Genomic DNA, 16,957 nt, shown 5'->3' on the forward strand with positions numbered 1-16,957 from the left:
CTTCGGAGGCTTTCGCGTGCTGTGTGCATCCTCTACAGCAGTCTGCAAGTCGGGGGGGGGGGTGGGGGGGGTGGGAGGGTGCTGCATCCCTCTGATTTTGTATTTTTTAATGTGAGACGTTCGCTCTGTGGGTGCAGGGGGGGTATGACACGGGAAATACTGTCTTGCATTTATCTTCAGCGCGCCTCGTGTTCTCTTTGTCTGTAGAGGCAGGACAGCGGCTCTGCGGGGCCTCGGCAGGTTGCAGTGTCGGTGGAGCTATTCTGGCAGCGCCAAACCCGCCGCCATTCCTGCTTTCCCATCCCGGGGTCTCTCCCCCCCAACCGCCGATTTTCATGCTTTTATACCTCTTTTGAAGCTGTCTTTTCTCAGAAACCTCTCGGTAATCCCCTGCTCACAGGTTACTCCAGGCGATGGCCGTCTCAAGCAAACTTTATCATTTTCCTCACCGCGTTAGTAGTTTGGGGAAAAAACATCCTCCCGGGCCAGCCCTTTTTGTCGGCTCACGCAGCCACGCGCACGGCCCTGCCGTGTCACCCAGGCCACGTTTTCATGAGCGGGGCCGTACGCAAGCCCCAGCAGCGACCCGGAGTTAACGGCCTGGGGGGGGGTTAGAGGCCTTTTGCGGATTATTCGGATTATTCGCATCACAGCAGGGCCTGGAGCTCCCTGGGGGGACGGGACCCCCCGGGTGCGGAGGTGCATTGGGAGGGTGGCAGTCAGAGGGGGAACCATTCGGGTCTCCTCTCCCGCGGGCCACTCCCAGGGCTCTCCGGGGCCCGGTTTTTAGAACAATAACCGGCACCGTTGCCGCGGCCACGGAGGGCGAGGGGCTTTCCCGGTGGAGGACCCCGTCCGGTGCGGGCGCCTCGGGAATTTAGGGGGTTCCGCCTCCCACACCCCGGCAGCGGAGCGGAGGGCGCCGGGCCGGGCAGCCCGCCGGGGATCCCCGGTGCCGCCCCCGGGGAGCGCCGGTTCCGGCGGGTGTCGGGTCCGTCCCGTCCCGTCCCGTCCCCCCCCCGCCCCCCCGCCGATCCCCGCGGCGCGGCGCTCCCGGGAGGTGGCGGCGGCCCCGCCCCGCCCGCTCGTTCCCGCCAGCGGCGGCCAATGGGCGGGCGCCCGCCGCGCACGGGGCTTTTCCGCGCCAAACTCCAAAGCCCGGGGAGAGCGCGGGCGGCGGCCGCGGGGCGCAGCGCGGCACCGGCCTCCAGCACCGCTACACCGGTGAGTCCCGCCGGGCCGCCGCCCCCTTCCACCCCCCCCCCCCCCCCCAACCCCGTCCCGCCGCGGGACGGGGAACGGTGGCACCGGGAGGGGGCGGATGGCGGAGGGGTTCCACCCCCCCTCCCCCGTGTCCGTGCCGGGGGGGGGGGTTGCGGGGAGCGGCGAGGAGCGGCTCCGCGGCGGCCGAGCCGGTGACAGCTGCCGGGGGACGGCGCGCGGGTCCGCTGCTCCCCGCTCACGGCGGGTCTCCCCGGGGGGTGAGCCCTCCGGTGCCGGTCGGCGGGACGCGTCGCTCGGGGGCAGTGGCAGCGGGACCGACGCCCCCCCGCCCCCGAAACGGGACCGCGGGGGGGGGGTGTGGCCGGGAGGGGTGGTGACCGGCGGTGCCGGTGAGCGGTGGTGCCGGGGAGGCGCGGACCGGCATCGCCCCGCTTGGCTTTCGGGGCTGATGCGGACGGGGCTCGCGGTGCCCGGGCCGGCTCCGGGGGCGGCGGGGGCCGCTGACACCCCCCGTTTTTTCCGCGGTCGGAACGAAAGCGATTCCCCCCCCCCCCCCCCGTCCCGCGGTGAGTGTGCGGGTTGTGCAGCCGCGGCCGCCGGTGCCTTCCGCGGCTCGATGGGCGGCCCCGCCGTCCCGTGTCCCCCCCCCCCCCCCGCCTCCGCGAGGAGCTCCCACCGGGCCGCGGTGGGAGGGTGGGGGCCGCCGGCCGGTGACGGCCCCTTTAAGGCTGCCCGCTCCCCCCCCCCCCCCCCCGCCCCGCGCTCTCATTTGCATGATCACGCGAGACTTCGGCCGCGGAGGGCGGGGGGAGTCCCCCGCGAGAGCTGAGGGAGCGTTTCAATTGTGGCGCGAGATACAGTTGGCGCGCGCCGCCCGCCCGCGAGGCGGCAGGGAGGCACGGGCGCAACCAAAGCCGTTAGGCTCAGCGTGGGAGGGGCGGGACTAAGCCTCCAGTAACCAATCGGTGCTGGAACCGGCCGGGCTGTCGACCAATAGCGCGGGGGGGGTAGAGGGGAGGGCGGGCCGGCCGGCTGGCTGGCGGGCCGGGCGGCGGGGCCGGGGACGGCGCGGTAGGTTGAGCGGTCTCATTGATACGGTGCCCGGCGGGCCCGGACTCCGCGGGTACCGTCGTTTAACACCCTTCGCCCTCTCCCCGGCGTGAACAGGACCGGCGCCATGTGGATCCAGGTGCGCACCATGGACGGGAAGGAGACCCACCGCGTGGATTCGCTCTCCAAACTCACCAAGGTGGAGGGGCTCCGCCTGCGGATACACGAGGTTTTCGGTGTCGAGCCTCACCGGCAACGGCTCTTCTACCGCGGCAAACAGGTACCGACGCGGCGGGGGGACGTTTGACAGCCCCAGCCCCACGGCAGAGGGGGGCGGCCGGGGGGGGGGGGCGGCCCGCAGCCGCCATGGCGGCTGCGGGCCGCCCCCCCCCCCCCCCCGCCCCCCCCCCCCAACTGTTCCCCGCCAGCTGGGGAGGGCTCTTTTAATTAATTTTATTTTTAATTGCCGGAAAGTGGGACGTTTTGCTGCCATCTAGTGACCCCCCGGGCTGCCCGAGCGGCGGGTGTGCAAGGAGAGGAGTCAGCAAGATAGCGGGCGGGTTTTTTTTTTTTTTTTTTTCTTTTTAAGCTGGTTTTTTTTTTTTTTAAAATAGTTTTTTTTCCTTATTATTTTCCGTCTAGCGTGTGGCTTTGCTGTCTCGGCACCGCCTTTGCGAAAGTCTCTGAAAACACAGATATTACGAGGGGGGGGGTTGTGGTCTAGCGCTGAAAGTTTTCGAGCCTCGCGGGTTTTACCGCTCTGAAAGCCGTAAAGATCCCGTTCCCTATTTTTCTTAGTAACTTAGAATAGCAGCTCGTGATTTTATTTATTTATGTATTTTTTTAGGTCCTTCTGCTCTTATAGCAAAACCTCATTAGGTACAGACCTGGCTGTAAAATCTTGAGCGGCTCAGTAATATATTACGTTCTCGACGATACGTTTACTACCGCAGTTGCACGACAACTGTTTTCTCCCACGTGAGTTCATAACGCACCTCAATTAGCGTTAAGGACAACTGCAACCGTTTTCAAATACTTTTTCCGTATCCTGCACAGTACTGCACCCCTGAACTTTCACGCCGAAGAAACTTCGGGGCCAGTGGTTGGTTGTTCAAAGAAATTAATTGCCGAAATAGCGGGCTGCTTTAGACTGGGGCTGGAATACCGTGCGAGGGGTGGAGTTAGACAAGGTCTTCTAGCTGCTTTTTTCCCACCTTTCCCTCCATTTTGGGATGACTAGGGCTAGCTGTACCTTATAATTAGCAGGTGTGACTGCAGGATATGGAAATACACCTGGAGTAGCTTTAATCTAACAAGCCTGGGTGCCAGTAGGAGTAAAAAACAGAGGCTTGTACACAAAGGAATAGGTAGCATCTCTGAAGGGCTTGTCGCCTCGCTTCTCTTGTGTTGGTGTAGATTCGGGGGCAGTAATTGCCCATTTGTGGTCGCAGATAAAGCGATAAGGGAGGATTGGTCCGGGGTACGCGTACCAACTGTCAGCCTTCCTCACACTGAAGTCTCTGCAGATGACTAAGGTTAAAGAGATTCTCTGTAGAAGTGATAACTTTTTTCAGTAAGGATGCACTTGCCTTACAAAGATTAATTCCTCTTCGTGTAATTCCAGTAGTTCTTAGTTTAGGCGTGGTTTTAGACAGAGACACTTACCCAGCGTGATCTAACCTCTCTTAGTCATTGTTCCCCTGCTGCGCTCAGTTGTGCTTTGTCTTGCTCTTTGAACCATTAGAAACGTTCAAATTCTTGCGAGTTAAAATTTCAAAATGATGTTAGGAAAAGACTCGATAATTAAATAAACCTGCCTGCTTTGTTAGAGGTGCATCTTCAGATGCTGGCACTTCTTTCAGGCTGTCCTTTGAACTCCTGTGGTTTCACGTCCTGTTCGTGCTCTCTGCTTTTCCATTTCTGTTGGCACCTGCTGTCACTTGTGTTCCTTGGTGATAACTACTGTTGATAATGATGCCGTATTTGTGATATTGTCTCTTTGTTAAGAAGAAACAACCGATCTCTCGTTTGTTCTTGTGTCTCTCGATGAGTTTTCATCTCTAAACCAGAAAAAGTCCAGATCGCTTCCTGTACAGTCAGATTTCCAGGGATTGTTCCACAGCCATTTTATGCCATAAATCAGAATTGAATTATCATAGTGATTCCTGTGAAGTGTAAATTTTTGTGGTTTTGCTCTGTTTCCCACTGATGGAGAACAAAGCTCTGGGGATTGCTTTTTCTGGTGGTTTGGGCTGGAAGGGGACGATCATTTCCTGTCTAATTTCTTACTCAGACCTTAAATATGTGGTGAAGCTTGTCTAAACTTCTAACTGCACTGTGGTCTCGAGTACTGCATTTTAACTCTAAAATGGTAGCGCTCCTCAGAGGTCTTGAAAGGTAATTGAGAGACCTATTTGGTGCTCCGTACTTCTCCCGCTTTTTGCAGGGGTAGGATCTTGATTTGACTACATACGATGCCAGACTTGCAAAATAAACTCTTAAAATTAGAGAGGGTGTGAAATTAGGACGTGCCTGGCTACGCCAAAAAGTGATTGGGAAGTTTCAAGTTGAATTGAATCTTTTTTGATTTTACTTTCAATGGAAAAATTGTGTGCTTGCCCGGAGAAAAGTAGGCGATTAACTCTTTGGCTTCTCCTTAATGCCACATTTAACAGAGCGATGTTGTAAAAATAATCTGGAACATACACAATTACAATATAAAGACCGGTTTGTGTTGATGTTCCTGTTATGGGATGTGTCTGAATTAAGGGAGAAAGAACTTCTGAGTTTGTAGGTAATGTGGAATTATTTTTCAGTCCTGATAGGAATGTAGGGGATCTGTAGCTCTTTAAGTCCTTCTTCCCAGAATTGGTATTTCTAGGGAATGTACTGCAAACCTTTTCAGATCTCCTAGAACGCAGTGGCTTAATCTGGGTAGCAAGTCTACCGCAGCGTGGAAGTCTTGTTCTCCTAGCTGGTAGAGTCCGTTGAAAAAAGAACGTTTTAAATACTTATAGATTGTTATTCGTATTAACCGTGATGCTGAAGAACTGCCAAGTTCCTTGATTGTTAATGGTTTTCAAGCAATGTGGTCTGTCTTGGCACGTAGCGACAATTACAGCATGATGGGTGGTTTTGAATTGGAAAACCTCCGTGGAGTGAAATAACCAGATTATTTTGATGCTTTCCCTGTAGATGGAAGATGGTCACTCCCTTTTCGATTACAGCGTTGGACTGAATGATATTGTTCAACTCTTGGTCAGACAAAGCCCAGCAGTGCTTCCTGCTGTTAGTAAGGAAAAGGATTCCGAACTCTCCGACACAGACTCTGGCTGTGGCTCAGGCCAAAGCGAATCTGACAAAAGCTCTCACAATGGAGAAGGTGCCATGGAACTGGAGGGACAGCCGAGCACAGCGGCGCAGCCTGACTGGACTGACCCGGGATTTGGTCTCTATAAGGTGAGTCATTAAAAAAACCAAAGATTACTTAAAACTGCACTTCAGGAGGGGAATTGTTTCTCTGCAGCTGAGAACTTCTGAAAATCTTTTTCATGCCCCAATTGCACGGGTGTTTTGTGTGGTTTTTTTGTTTGTTTTTTTTTTTTACTCTTAAACCCTCCAACAACAAACAAAAAAGTACCAACCAACCCACAAACCAATTAAATGCAGCGTGTTGTAGGTCAAAATACTTTATTTTTCATTTTATCCTTTTAACTAAAACTACAATACATTCATTGCCTTGGGGGGGGGGGGGAAAAGCATGCAGGGTGCCTGTTTTGATTTAAAAAATTTTCCCAATATTTTTGCTTGGAGTCACTGCATTTGTCAAAGCTGACACTTTCTTGAATGAACAAAAGAAAATCTCAACCAGCTGTTCAGAATCATTTTACTTCTCTGTTTCAATGGATTTTATTACAGATCTAGTGATGTCTTTGCCAGACTATGAGCAAGACGGTTCTGAAGGTCTGTTACAGACTGACTGACAGTGGTTTGTACTAGATAGGAAAGCTGTTTGGACACAGGTTGGTGTAGAATGGATTTTTAGCCTTAGAGGTTCAGCCTGAGAAGACTGTAGGGGTGCACAACAGAATCAGGAGGGCAAAAGCAATCTTAATTTTTGAGGTGACCTGTTAAAGATCTTGGTAACAGTGACGTTCTTGAGATGGTCAAATCTTCAAGTAGACTTGGAGGTTAATGCTGAAGTGGAAAACCCATTTTGGTGAGCTGTATGCTTTGCTTTGTGTAGATCAATGACTTGGTCGATGCTCGAGATATGAATATGGGAGCATGGTTTGAAGCCCAGGTTGTAAATGTAACCAGAAAAAAACCTACCAATGAATCAGCTGACAGTTGCACAGATCCCGATCAGCCGACAACTATTCCCGAAGAAGATGTAATATACCACGTGAAGTATGAAGAGTGAGTTTTGTTACCTTCTTGGGCTAATAAAGTCGTTTGGATCATGATGTTGATGGGAAATGTTATTGTAGACATCCATAAGGTAAAACAGAACTGGGCTGACAGAGTAATTGCATTACTGAGCCCTGTTAACTGTAAGTTTGTCTTACAGTTGGAGTTCCAACTGCATTCCAACTGGAATTCCAGTGGGCTGGAATCATGCTTTTAGAAGTATAAAATGCCGTTGTCCAAGTTTTCAACGGGGTACAATAGTAGCAAAGTTCGACTGCCCGATTCTGCCTGTGTCTGCGTGGGAGAAGGCGGTTTTATTCTCGATGGTATTCTTGTATGTTGTGTGGCATCGGTTCTTAAATCGACCTGTCTGGATAAAATCTATCACTTATAACAACTTGTGATGTTGAATCTGATTTCTCTTCTCTGTCCCTCCGTGCCTCCCTTCTACTTCAAGTTATCCAGAGAATGGAGTTGTAGAATTGAGTTCGAATGATGTACGGGCTCGTGCACGGACTATTTTGAAGTGGCACCAGCTAGAAGTAGGACAGGTGGTGATGGTCAACTATAATCCCGATGAACCAAAAGAGAGAGGTTTTTGGTACGATGCGGAGATTCTGCAAAAAAGGGAAACAAAAATGATCAGAGAGATAAATGCAAAGATCTTACTTGGGTAAGCAAATTCATAATGTGGAATAAATTGAATTCCCCGACTCTACTTAAACTTTCATGAGGTCTGAGTGACTCTGCTGAAAAAAATGGTGCAACAGAAGTGCTGGGGAGGGCTGAGAAGCTGGGCTGTCCTTTTTGGGCGACTGACTTCATCATACTGCACTTTTGGTTAACGTCCACTGGAGGAATTGGACGCTGATCTGTGGATTCACATAATGCCGGGAGGATGCGAAGCCCCGTATTCGCTAAGAGGCGAAGAATTGTTTACTGTGTTAACTACCCATAATGGGTTTACAAAAACTTCAGTGTAATATTTTGTGCTAGATATGATAATCTAGACTGAACCCTCACTTTATAAAGATGACGAAAAATTACTCCAGTTCTCTCCTAAAGGAGAAAATGAGCCTATGTATAAGGGACTCTCAACTTCAGGGGGGGAAAAAAGAGTGTGTGTGTATATATATATAATTTTTTTTTTTAAAGTGTCAGATAAAATTTTTGTGGGGTTGCCACAATATTCCCCCTTTTTCCTCTCACCACAGTGATTTTGACTTTTTAACGATAAAATATGAGAAGAGTTAGTCTGAAAGAGGGAGAACAGTTACTAATGATAAAATGAATGCTACAAGTGCCTGGATTCTCATTGAGAGAAGAAGGGGTGCACTTTAATTGCATGAACATGATTTGATTCGTGGTGATGCTGTCACGCCACTGTCCCAGATCATGTGCTGCTGTAACAGGTTTCTTGTGATACAGGACTAATACCAGACCAGTCTGCATTGCCGATGTACATGCGCAGCTGTGAATTCATGCTGTATGATGCTTTCAAAGTATGATCCCTTTGACTTTTATCAACTTCTCCTTATAGGGATGCTGGTGATTCCTTGAATGACTGCACAATTACGTTAGTGGATGAAATTTATAAAATTGAAGAACCAGGCAGTGCTTGTCCAATTAGTGCCAGTCCATTAAAACGTGAGTGTTGCATAGTTCTTGCATGTCTCAGTCTTCCCTTGTGATATTCTGCTAATTGGCTTTGTGAGGATCAAAGGTCTAAGAGTTCCAAGACTCTTGTAGCTGTGACTCCTTTGACCGTTTCCAGCGTATCTTGGCACCTGCTGGAGTCTGAAGGAGACTGGTTTCTTTTTTGCTAACAGGACAAAATGGACCTGTGTGTAAAGCTTGTAAGGACAACCCGAACAAGACCTGCAGAATTTGTGCTTGCCATATCTGTGGAGGTAAACAAGATCCAGATAAACAGCTAATGTGTGATGAGTGTGATATGGCTTTCCACATCTACTGCCTCAACCCTCCCCTTAGTAGTATTCCAGATGATGAGGATTGGTAAGTTCTAAGTATGCGTGTGTGGTGTCGCAATTACCGTCTAATTAGGAGCAGAAAGCGAGGTCTAGGGCTTCGTGCTGTCCTTAGGTGGCAATATTGTGACTGTACGAGGTGAAGAGATGTTTGTGTGTGTGTTGTTTGGTTTTTTTTATAGGACTTCATAGCTTTTCTTGAGCATCAGTTTAGTGAGAGTATGTTTTAAGGCAGTGGCTTTCAAACTTCTCTTCCTAGTTTTGGGATCTATATGCCTATTCAAAGAGAACTGGAGCTACCTATAAACCAAACGCAAACCTGATGCCAGGAGGCCTAACTTGTATGATGGTTTTTGAGTCACTTACAGGTAGTCCACAGGACCCAGGACCATATTAGGCTGGCGATATATACTGTTTTATATATGAAATATGTATGGTGATAGAGAGAGATATATAGATAGTGAAATATACCTATCTATATACATCTAGATAGTGAAATATACTGTTTTATTCCTCGTGTCCTGTTTCAGCATTTTATACAATGATTTTTATGATACAGCTGATTTCCTGACACATCTGCAATGGCTCAGAAGATTGTGCAAGGACACTAGCTAATACAGGTTTAATTCCAGTATGGAGAGTTGTTTCAGTGTCCTGTCTAGTTTCACATGGGGAAACTGTAACATTATAACTCAGTATGTTTTGAGGAGATTCTCTTTTAATTTAAGGCTTTGCTGCTAGTTAATTTTCATTGACTGGTGACTTTAGGTATTGCCCTGAATGTCGAAATGATGCAAGTGAGGTGGTTTTAGCAGGAGAGAAATTAAAAGAAAGTAAAAAGAAACAAAAGATGGCATCCGCTAATTCATCCTCGCGGAGAGACTGGGGCAAGGTCAGTTCAAAAGCCGTTTTATTTTGAAGAATAGCATGTGTTAGTTCCTTGTAATTCTTGGCTGATTGGTCTTGCTCTTTGAAACAGGGCATGGCATGTGTTGGTCGCACAAAGGAATGTACCATTGTCCCTTCGAACCACTATGGACCAATTCCTGGGATTCCGGTTGGCACCATGTGGAAGTTCAGAGTTCAGGTATGAAGCTGAACCCTGGCCTGAGCCACTGTAGGGAAAAATGGGAATGATCCAGCTCTTACAAGAAACCTGAAACAGTTAATCTTGGAGTGTGTATGTCACTGGATATGTAAGTGCAGAAAGGAAAGAATTCTGGCTTTGTCTAGATCAAGTGTTCCATAACTAATGCTGCATTGTCCGGGCATTTCAAGTGGTGTGGTTTTTCTTTTTTTTTTTTTTTTTTTCCTTTAGTGCTTTTTTTGGTAACTCAAAAACCCCAAACCAAACATATTTGTTTCCAGCAGTTTGTCCTGGAGATGTGTAGTGTCTCCCACTTGTTCTCCCGGTAAAGGTCTCTCTCAAATATCGCAATATATTAAACAGAAGGTTTTCTCAGCCTGTTAGAAAGTTGGGAAGAAGCAGCACTGACCTATCATGATCTTGTTTTCAAGCATTAGGCGAAGGTTGCTATTGCAAGTCTTTCAAAACCAGTGCCGTTATACAATCATTTAATTTTAATATCTATATTATTATTATTAAATTCCCGGAGCTTTTTAATAAGCAATCTCAGTGAGAAAGATCCAAATTTCTAAATTTGCATCACAAAAGAAAAAAATCCACGTGTTCAACTTACTGAAATATTCAACAGCTTATTTTTTAGAAGCATTTTTCTTTTTCTTTTCTCTACCTGGAGCTTTTTGGAGGATAGTGGCGAGAACACAGTTTCACCCTGTAACGTATGCAAAACAAATCTGAAATAGTACTATTAGTTAATTTAGTTCCAAGATGGGTGGTCATATTGTTCGTAGCCTGTTGACAGCAGTTGCCTAGCAAAGTGGGTTTTTTTCTTTCAGGTGAGCGAATCTGGTGTTCACAGGCCCCACGTGGCGGGTATACATGGCAGAAGTAATGATGGCGCCTATTCCTTGGTTCTGGCAGGAGGCTATGAAGATGACATAGTAAGTGAATCTTGATTATTTATGCCTGAGAACCAACCTACCTTGTAATTAAAACAAAGACTTGGCCTTAGTTATTTTTTACACTATATCAGACACTTCCCCATCTTGACGATACTTATATTCTTCAGAAGAAAACTAGGCAAAGGAAAACTACAGGCCGGTAATACGTGCCAACCTGAGAAACGGGATCATCTACATTAAGTTTAATATCCATCTGTCAGCTTTTAATCCAAGAGTCCTTAGCTGCCTTTTCAGGGTCTCCATCTCATCCACAGTTTGAACGGAGTCTCACGGTATATGCTGCCAGATCTTCCTGCGTCAGAAGAGTGTTCGGAACAAAACTAGGGACAGAGGTCCTACTTCTGAATATACCGTTTGGTTCTGCTCGCCGAACCTAACCCTTACTAGGCTGTACCAGGCTCTACTGCTCATTCTTCTTGCGTGTTGCTAGCCTGCACCCCCTTACCCCGAGCGCCTGTTAGAACTCGCGTAGAACAGACAGCCGGGAATCTCAGTAGTCGTTCCAAGTCGTAATTCTGACTGCAAGGTCATGTAACAGCGTGAGTGCTGAGGCACAAGTTACGTTACCCTTGTCTGGAACACGCCCCTGCTCTTCCAAGCAGATCCTGTGCGAGTGGTGTGCCGCTCTTGGCAGAGGTCTCCGCACCCTTAAGGTGTGTGACAAGGCAACAGTTGTCACCCTGACTCTTCTCTCTTGGCAATATAAGAGAGGGCCATAGACTGAGTCTGGGAGCTTAAATGCAGGAAGCATCTTTCCTTTTTTGAGAATACCGTGTTAAAGCTACCTGATTAAAAGACTCTTCTGCTTTTATTGAATTACTTTTGTGAATGTGTCGAAACCATCCATATACGTTTCAGGATCATGGAAATTCCTTCACATATACAGGGAGCGGAGGGCGTGATCTTTCTGGAAACAAGCGCACAGCGGAACAGTCTTGTGATCAAAAACTCACCAACATGAACAGGTTGGCAACATTTGCGCTCCGTTCCTAACCTTAGTAGCTGGCAATCTGTCAACCTGAAAAATTGTTTGTCCTGTTTGTATCAAAAGAAACTGGCTAAGTGGAAAAACTGTCAAAATTAGGTTTCGACTGTGTTGTAGGCTGCGGATCGGTTGCACAATGGAAATGCTTCTTACAGTGCACTATAAGTGAAACAGAATTGTAAATGGTATTAATCTCACACTTAATATTGACTGAAACTTAAGGAACAGGGTAGTAAATTAGCGTAGAAGTTTTCATTCTCTCTCCTGCAGACCTTTGCAGCCACTGGTCACCTTGGGAGACCAGATCATTTGTAATTCTGAACTGTTACTCTTACAAGTAAGTGTGGACTTGAGTGGAGGAGGTGGTCCGTGCAATTACATTAGGGTAATGTAATGAACAATCAGCGTATTTAAAGTGTGGTCCCCAGTCAGGAGGCTTAATTACTATCTCCCGGAGTTCTTAGTGTTATACAAGATACATAAAAGTGTTACCATTTAAGACAAACAAACAAAAGCCTGGCTACATCCTTTTTTCTCGGAAGGGACTCAGAAGGGGCTACTTCTGTATCTGCAAAGAGGCAGTAGCTTCCAGTTTTTTGGTAGCCGTTGCTGTGGTTCAGCACAGTGCCAGTCCGCTGCTACTCTTAGCATTGTACTCAACTGTATCAATGCGTTGCTCTGAGTAAAATAGTATAGTTTTAAATTTATTACTTCTTAGTAGCTGGTTTACCATGCAAGCTTTGCTTTGCTTTATCCTCCCTCTGCTTCTGAAGAGTTCGGCCTGGTAAATACACTAAATTGATTGGACTTTCTCTTGTAGAGCTCTGGCTCTGAACTGCAGTGCCCCCATCAATGACAAAAATGGAGCTGAAGCCAAGGACTGGAGAGCTGGGAAGCCGGTCCGAGTGGTGAGGAATGTAAAAGGAGGCAAACATAGTAAATACGCTCCTGTAGAAGGGAACAGATATGATGGAATATATAAGGTAAGAAGGATTTGAATTTGCCTGCTGAATTAGGGAAAGATAATGTGGTTGTGGCCAAGGGGTTTTTATAGTATATGATGGACTTGCATCTGACTTTTTTAGGTTGTGAAATACTGGCCCGAGACAGGGAAATCTGGATTTTTAGTGTGGCGTTACTTACTTAGGAGGGATGATGAAGAACCTGCTCCTTGGACCAAAGAAGGAAAGGACAGGATGAAAAAGCTTGGCCTAACAATGCAGGTACTCTTTCAGAACATCATCAGGGTTACCCTGGACAATGAACTTGATGGATAGCAGGAGTTCTTCTATTATACGTTCTTATTGAGGATGATCCTTGCGTAAGAATCCAGACAGCCCCCCCTTGGACTGAGGGGGACACAAGTGCTCTCAGTCTTGGGGGTTGTTTGTTTTCTTTTTACATCGGGAGGCTAAATGGACAAAACTCACTTTCTTGTGTAGAATTTCTATAGTCTGAGTAAGTGCTTTGCAAGAGCAGGGATCTATTGCTTAAAATAGAGAACCCCTGGAGCAGTTCTCCAGAGGTCGTTCTTCCGACCCATAACAGTCTGCAAGTCTATGAACTGGTGTGTTTGCATCGGATGCTTTTTGTTTTGTGTTTTTTCCTGTAGTATCCTGAAGGGTATTTGGAAGCTGTTGCAAACAAAGATAAGGAAAAAGAAAATAATGGAGAAGATGATTTTGATACCCCAGGGAAAGGAAAGAGGAAAAGGAAATCAGCAGGTTTGTGGAGTAGGCAAGTGGATATAGAAAGCCTTGTAGGTTTTTGTGCATTTTACCTACTTACTCTTTTCTGGTGGCTTTTTGTTTGTTCGTTTAAAAAGTTGTTGTGTTTTCTTTCAGGTGGGGAGGAAAAACTCATTACCTCTCCTACAGGGACTCCAAAGAAAACTAAAGTTGAGCCATACAAGCTGACATCTCAGCAAAAATCTCTTATAAAAAGTGATGAAGCCAATGAAAAACTGTGGAATGAAGTACTAGAAGCTCTCAAAGATGGACCGGTATATCGTGCTTTCCCCCCCCAGTAATAAAGTGGCAGCTAACTAGCGTACTGTCCCTAGGCACAAACCTCTTGGCTGCACTGAAGTAACAGCCTCAGACCTATAGCGTTCTTTTAGTGTAGACATCCACAGCATAACTTTAAAGCACTGTATTTGAGGTCAGTAAGAAGACAGTGATGAGAACTTGTTTAATGTAACTATTTTTTTCCTTGCTGAGCTTTGTAGAAAAACTTCCTGTGACTACAGTAATCCCTTGCATTTAACATGGGGTGGGGTGGTTTTTTTTTTTTTGGCTGTATCTTTCAGAAGGTAGTAGCGATAAGTTGATTCAAATGTTCTCTTTACAGAAATTTCTAAATAAAGTTGAAGAGGCCTTCTTGTGTATTTGCTGTCAGGAGGTTGTGTTTCGGCCAGTCACAACTGTATGCCAACACAACGTGTGCAAGGTGAGTCATCGATACGACTCTTCTGTCGAGTTCTGTTGAGCCAACGAGCCTTGAGCTGACTTCTTTAGTGGTGAGAGAGAGGTGGGGGCTGTCGGGGGGGTTGGTTGGTTTGGGTTTTTTGCCAGTAGTTAGTCTTTGTCCTGGTTTTGGCTGGGTTTATATGTGAAAACTTTGATTTGATGAAAGTTCTTTGCCGCAGAAAAGTCTGTGCTTCAAAGAAAGTTCCACTATTGCATTGCTACTATCCGATTCTTTCAAAAGATGACGAGAGCTTCTCTGTAATACTGCTAGGTGACATTGATGGATTTGACAGTGTTACAGTGTGTGCGGGTTTGTTTTGTTTTTTGAAGAATGATGTGAAGTGTTTTTGTAGAAGCCCCAACAGCCTTTAACAGCTGCAGGGGAATTCTTGATCTTTAGAAATGTACTTGAATGAAATATCTCTACCATATACCTAAATACTGTGTCCATGACTAACGTGCTCTGTTGAAGTGCATGTGCTATTGCACGTGATGAAGGAAGCTTTCTCTCCCAACCGCCAGCCTTGCATTGCTCTCGGCCTTTCTCAGCTCTTGTCAATACCTGGGTGAACTGGGATATAAAAGGAATCTCATTCCCTCCAGTGGGGGCTTTGTAGGATAAACTAAACTGCACATCTCTCTTCCTTAACCAATTCTTTTTTTCGGTCTTTCCCAGGATTGTTTGGATAGATCCTTCAAAGCTGATGTGTACAGTTGTCCAGCCTGCCGCTACGATCTTGGCAAAAATTATACCATGCAAGTGAATGAAACACTGCAGACCGTTCTAACTCAGCTCTTTCCTGGATATGGCAGTGGACGGTGATTCTGTAAAGCACTTCTAATTTTCTTTTGTTCAAACGTATTAATGGGTTTTCAGTGGGCTTAATTTAAAAAAAAAAAGAAGTAGTCTGTGTTCTCCCAGACCCCTAAAAAAGTTTAAAGTCTTCCTTGTTTTTAAAAAAACTATAAACTTCAAGGAATATCCTTTTCTATGTTCGTGGGTTTTGTTTTTGTTCTAAATGTTGAACTTTGCGTTTTTTGGGATCTTTCCCCCTCAAAACTGCCATTCACCAGCACAGAATAATTTTTTTTTTTAATGGACTTACAAAGTGCTTCCGGTAAGGCTGCTAATGATTATGAAAGTTCTTAGAGTGCCCCCTCCTTTTTTAATTTTTTTTTAATTCAAAAAAATGGCTTGGTTGCTAGAACAATCTTCAATGTTTGGGGATTTGGCCATAAAGGTAGACTTGTGCATCACCTTGGCAGCATTTTGATGCTCAATTTGTGCAAGATGGTTCCTGGCTTATGATCTTTTTACCACAAGTGGATATTTGCTATTTTTTTTTTAAAGAACTGTTTTTTTATACATTTGACAAACTTATCAAAAGCCATTTCCTGCTAATTCTGTCTGTCAAAAAAAAATAAAGCTGCTTGCGTATAGCCAAGTGGTTGGAGCAATATGAAGTACTACCTCAGTTGGACTTCTTTCTTATTAAGGAACTATTTGTTCAGCCAGGTGCTGTCTTCTATCCAGAAATGCCATTGTGGAATATACTAAAGCCATTCTTAAGTGCCTTTTGTCCTTTTCTGAAAGACTGGGCTCTGAACCACCATATATATATATTTTTCATAAGCACTGAATTGTTTAAACTTGCCAACCGGATTTTATTCTTTGGGTAAAATATAACACTGTAGCTGTATATGATTAGCATGGATTTGCAAACTTTCAGGTTTCCTCCTAATGCTAGGTGTATTATGGTAACAGGACTTTTTTTTTTTTTTCTTTGTTTCGCTGCATTTTTACCTGGAAATGGAGAATAACCAATTCTGACTTTTTTTATGAAACATTTTGTTTATTGTACATGACACCGAGGAAAGCTTACTTTTGTGAATGGGTTGTCTTTTTCTAACATTACCAAAGTTTGCAGTTTAATACCTCAACAAGACAGGAATGTTCTTAATCACACTTTGCTACAGACAGACTGGAACAAATGTGCCTATTTTTGGCTTTCTTAACTCTTACCCTTTTTAAAATTATAATGTTAATATGTTAGGGGAAAAAAAAAAACCCGTTTTATAGGATTTTTGCTGAATTTGTCAATTTTTTGTACAATGTGCAAGTTGAAGTTCTCAAAATAAATATCTTTTCAGATGAAAGTGTTGACTGTTTTCCTTTAATTCTTTTTATTGGAAGCAGGCTTCCAGACCCCATTGCTTGTGCAGGAATTTGTATTTATGTTCCATTATGCTAAGCCTTTTATTTTCTAAGGCCTATTTTCATTATGATTTTTCACTACAAAGAAACGGGGAAAATACTAATTTGATATTCTTGTCTTCAAAATATTTGCTTCTGGGCATTAGTGAAAAGCATATGTCATGTTCAACTAAAAAACCCCAAAGATTCCCCAAATCACTGTCTTTTTGGGGCATAAATTACGTTAGATTTCCACAGCACTAAAATCCAAATATCAACTGGCGATTGGAATTCTCTGCACATTTAATGAGCAAGACCAAAACTGTTAGAGCTGCCATGTCATGCGTCATATTGGGGGTGTTTACAGCAAGTAGCGTGAGCATCTCCATCGAACCAGAGGAATAAATTAAAACACTGGGGTTTTCATACACAAATGCAGATGAGGCAAATGAAGAAAACATACAGGCCTTTATGATGTTGAAAACAAAAGCTGTGAAATTGCACAACTGCTGCTTCATCTGCCCTCTAAGTTTATTTTAAGGTTAGTGTTAACATTAAACACTTTCAATTTCAGGTATTTAAATTTCATTGA

The 16,957-nt window shown here is 45.8% G+C and overlaps 1 protein-coding gene across 2 annotated transcripts in view; it reads left to right on the forward strand.

Moving 5' to 3' along the window:
* The window catches only part of UHRF1 (ubiquitin like with PHD and ring finger domains 1), a 32,673-nt gene extending 16,351 nt beyond the window's left edge, over positions 1-16,322 (forward strand). The window contains exons 1-17 of one of the 2 annotated variants that reach the window (XM_076359327.1): positions 1,172-1,224; positions 2,392-2,554; positions 5,470-5,733; positions 6,521-6,693; positions 7,142-7,357; positions 8,225-8,331; positions 8,514-8,700; positions 9,441-9,564; positions 9,652-9,759; positions 10,593-10,697; positions 11,577-11,683; positions 12,524-12,686; positions 12,789-12,926; positions 13,316-13,427; positions 13,548-13,705; positions 14,053-14,151; positions 14,848-16,322. In XM_076359327.1, the coding sequence (XP_076215442.1) occupies positions 2,402-2,554; positions 5,470-5,733; positions 6,521-6,693; positions 7,142-7,357; positions 8,225-8,331; positions 8,514-8,700; positions 9,441-9,564; positions 9,652-9,759; positions 10,593-10,697; positions 11,577-11,683; positions 12,524-12,686; positions 12,789-12,926; positions 13,316-13,427; positions 13,548-13,705; positions 14,053-14,151; positions 14,848-14,994 (2,361 nt within the window). In that variant the 5' untranslated portion in view covers positions 1,172-1,224; positions 2,392-2,401 and the 3' untranslated portion in view covers positions 14,995-16,322. Of the gene's footprint in view, positions 1-1,171; positions 1,225-2,391; positions 2,555-5,469; positions 5,734-6,520; positions 6,694-7,141; positions 7,358-8,224; positions 8,332-8,513; positions 8,701-9,440; positions 9,565-9,651; positions 9,760-10,592; positions 10,698-11,576; positions 11,684-12,523; positions 12,687-12,788; positions 12,927-13,315; positions 13,428-13,547; positions 13,706-14,052; positions 14,152-14,847 lie in introns of those variants that run through there. The other variant, XM_076359326.1, reaches the window with a different exon arrangement.
* The last annotated feature ends 635 nt before the right edge of the window (positions 16,323-16,957 follow it).

This window comes from Aptenodytes patagonicus, chromosome 25, assembly GCF_965638725.1.
Source record: "Aptenodytes patagonicus chromosome 25, bAptPat1.pri.cur, whole genome shotgun sequence".
Classification (NCBI taxonomy): domain Eukaryota; kingdom Metazoa; phylum Chordata; class Aves; order Sphenisciformes; family Spheniscidae; genus Aptenodytes; species Aptenodytes patagonicus.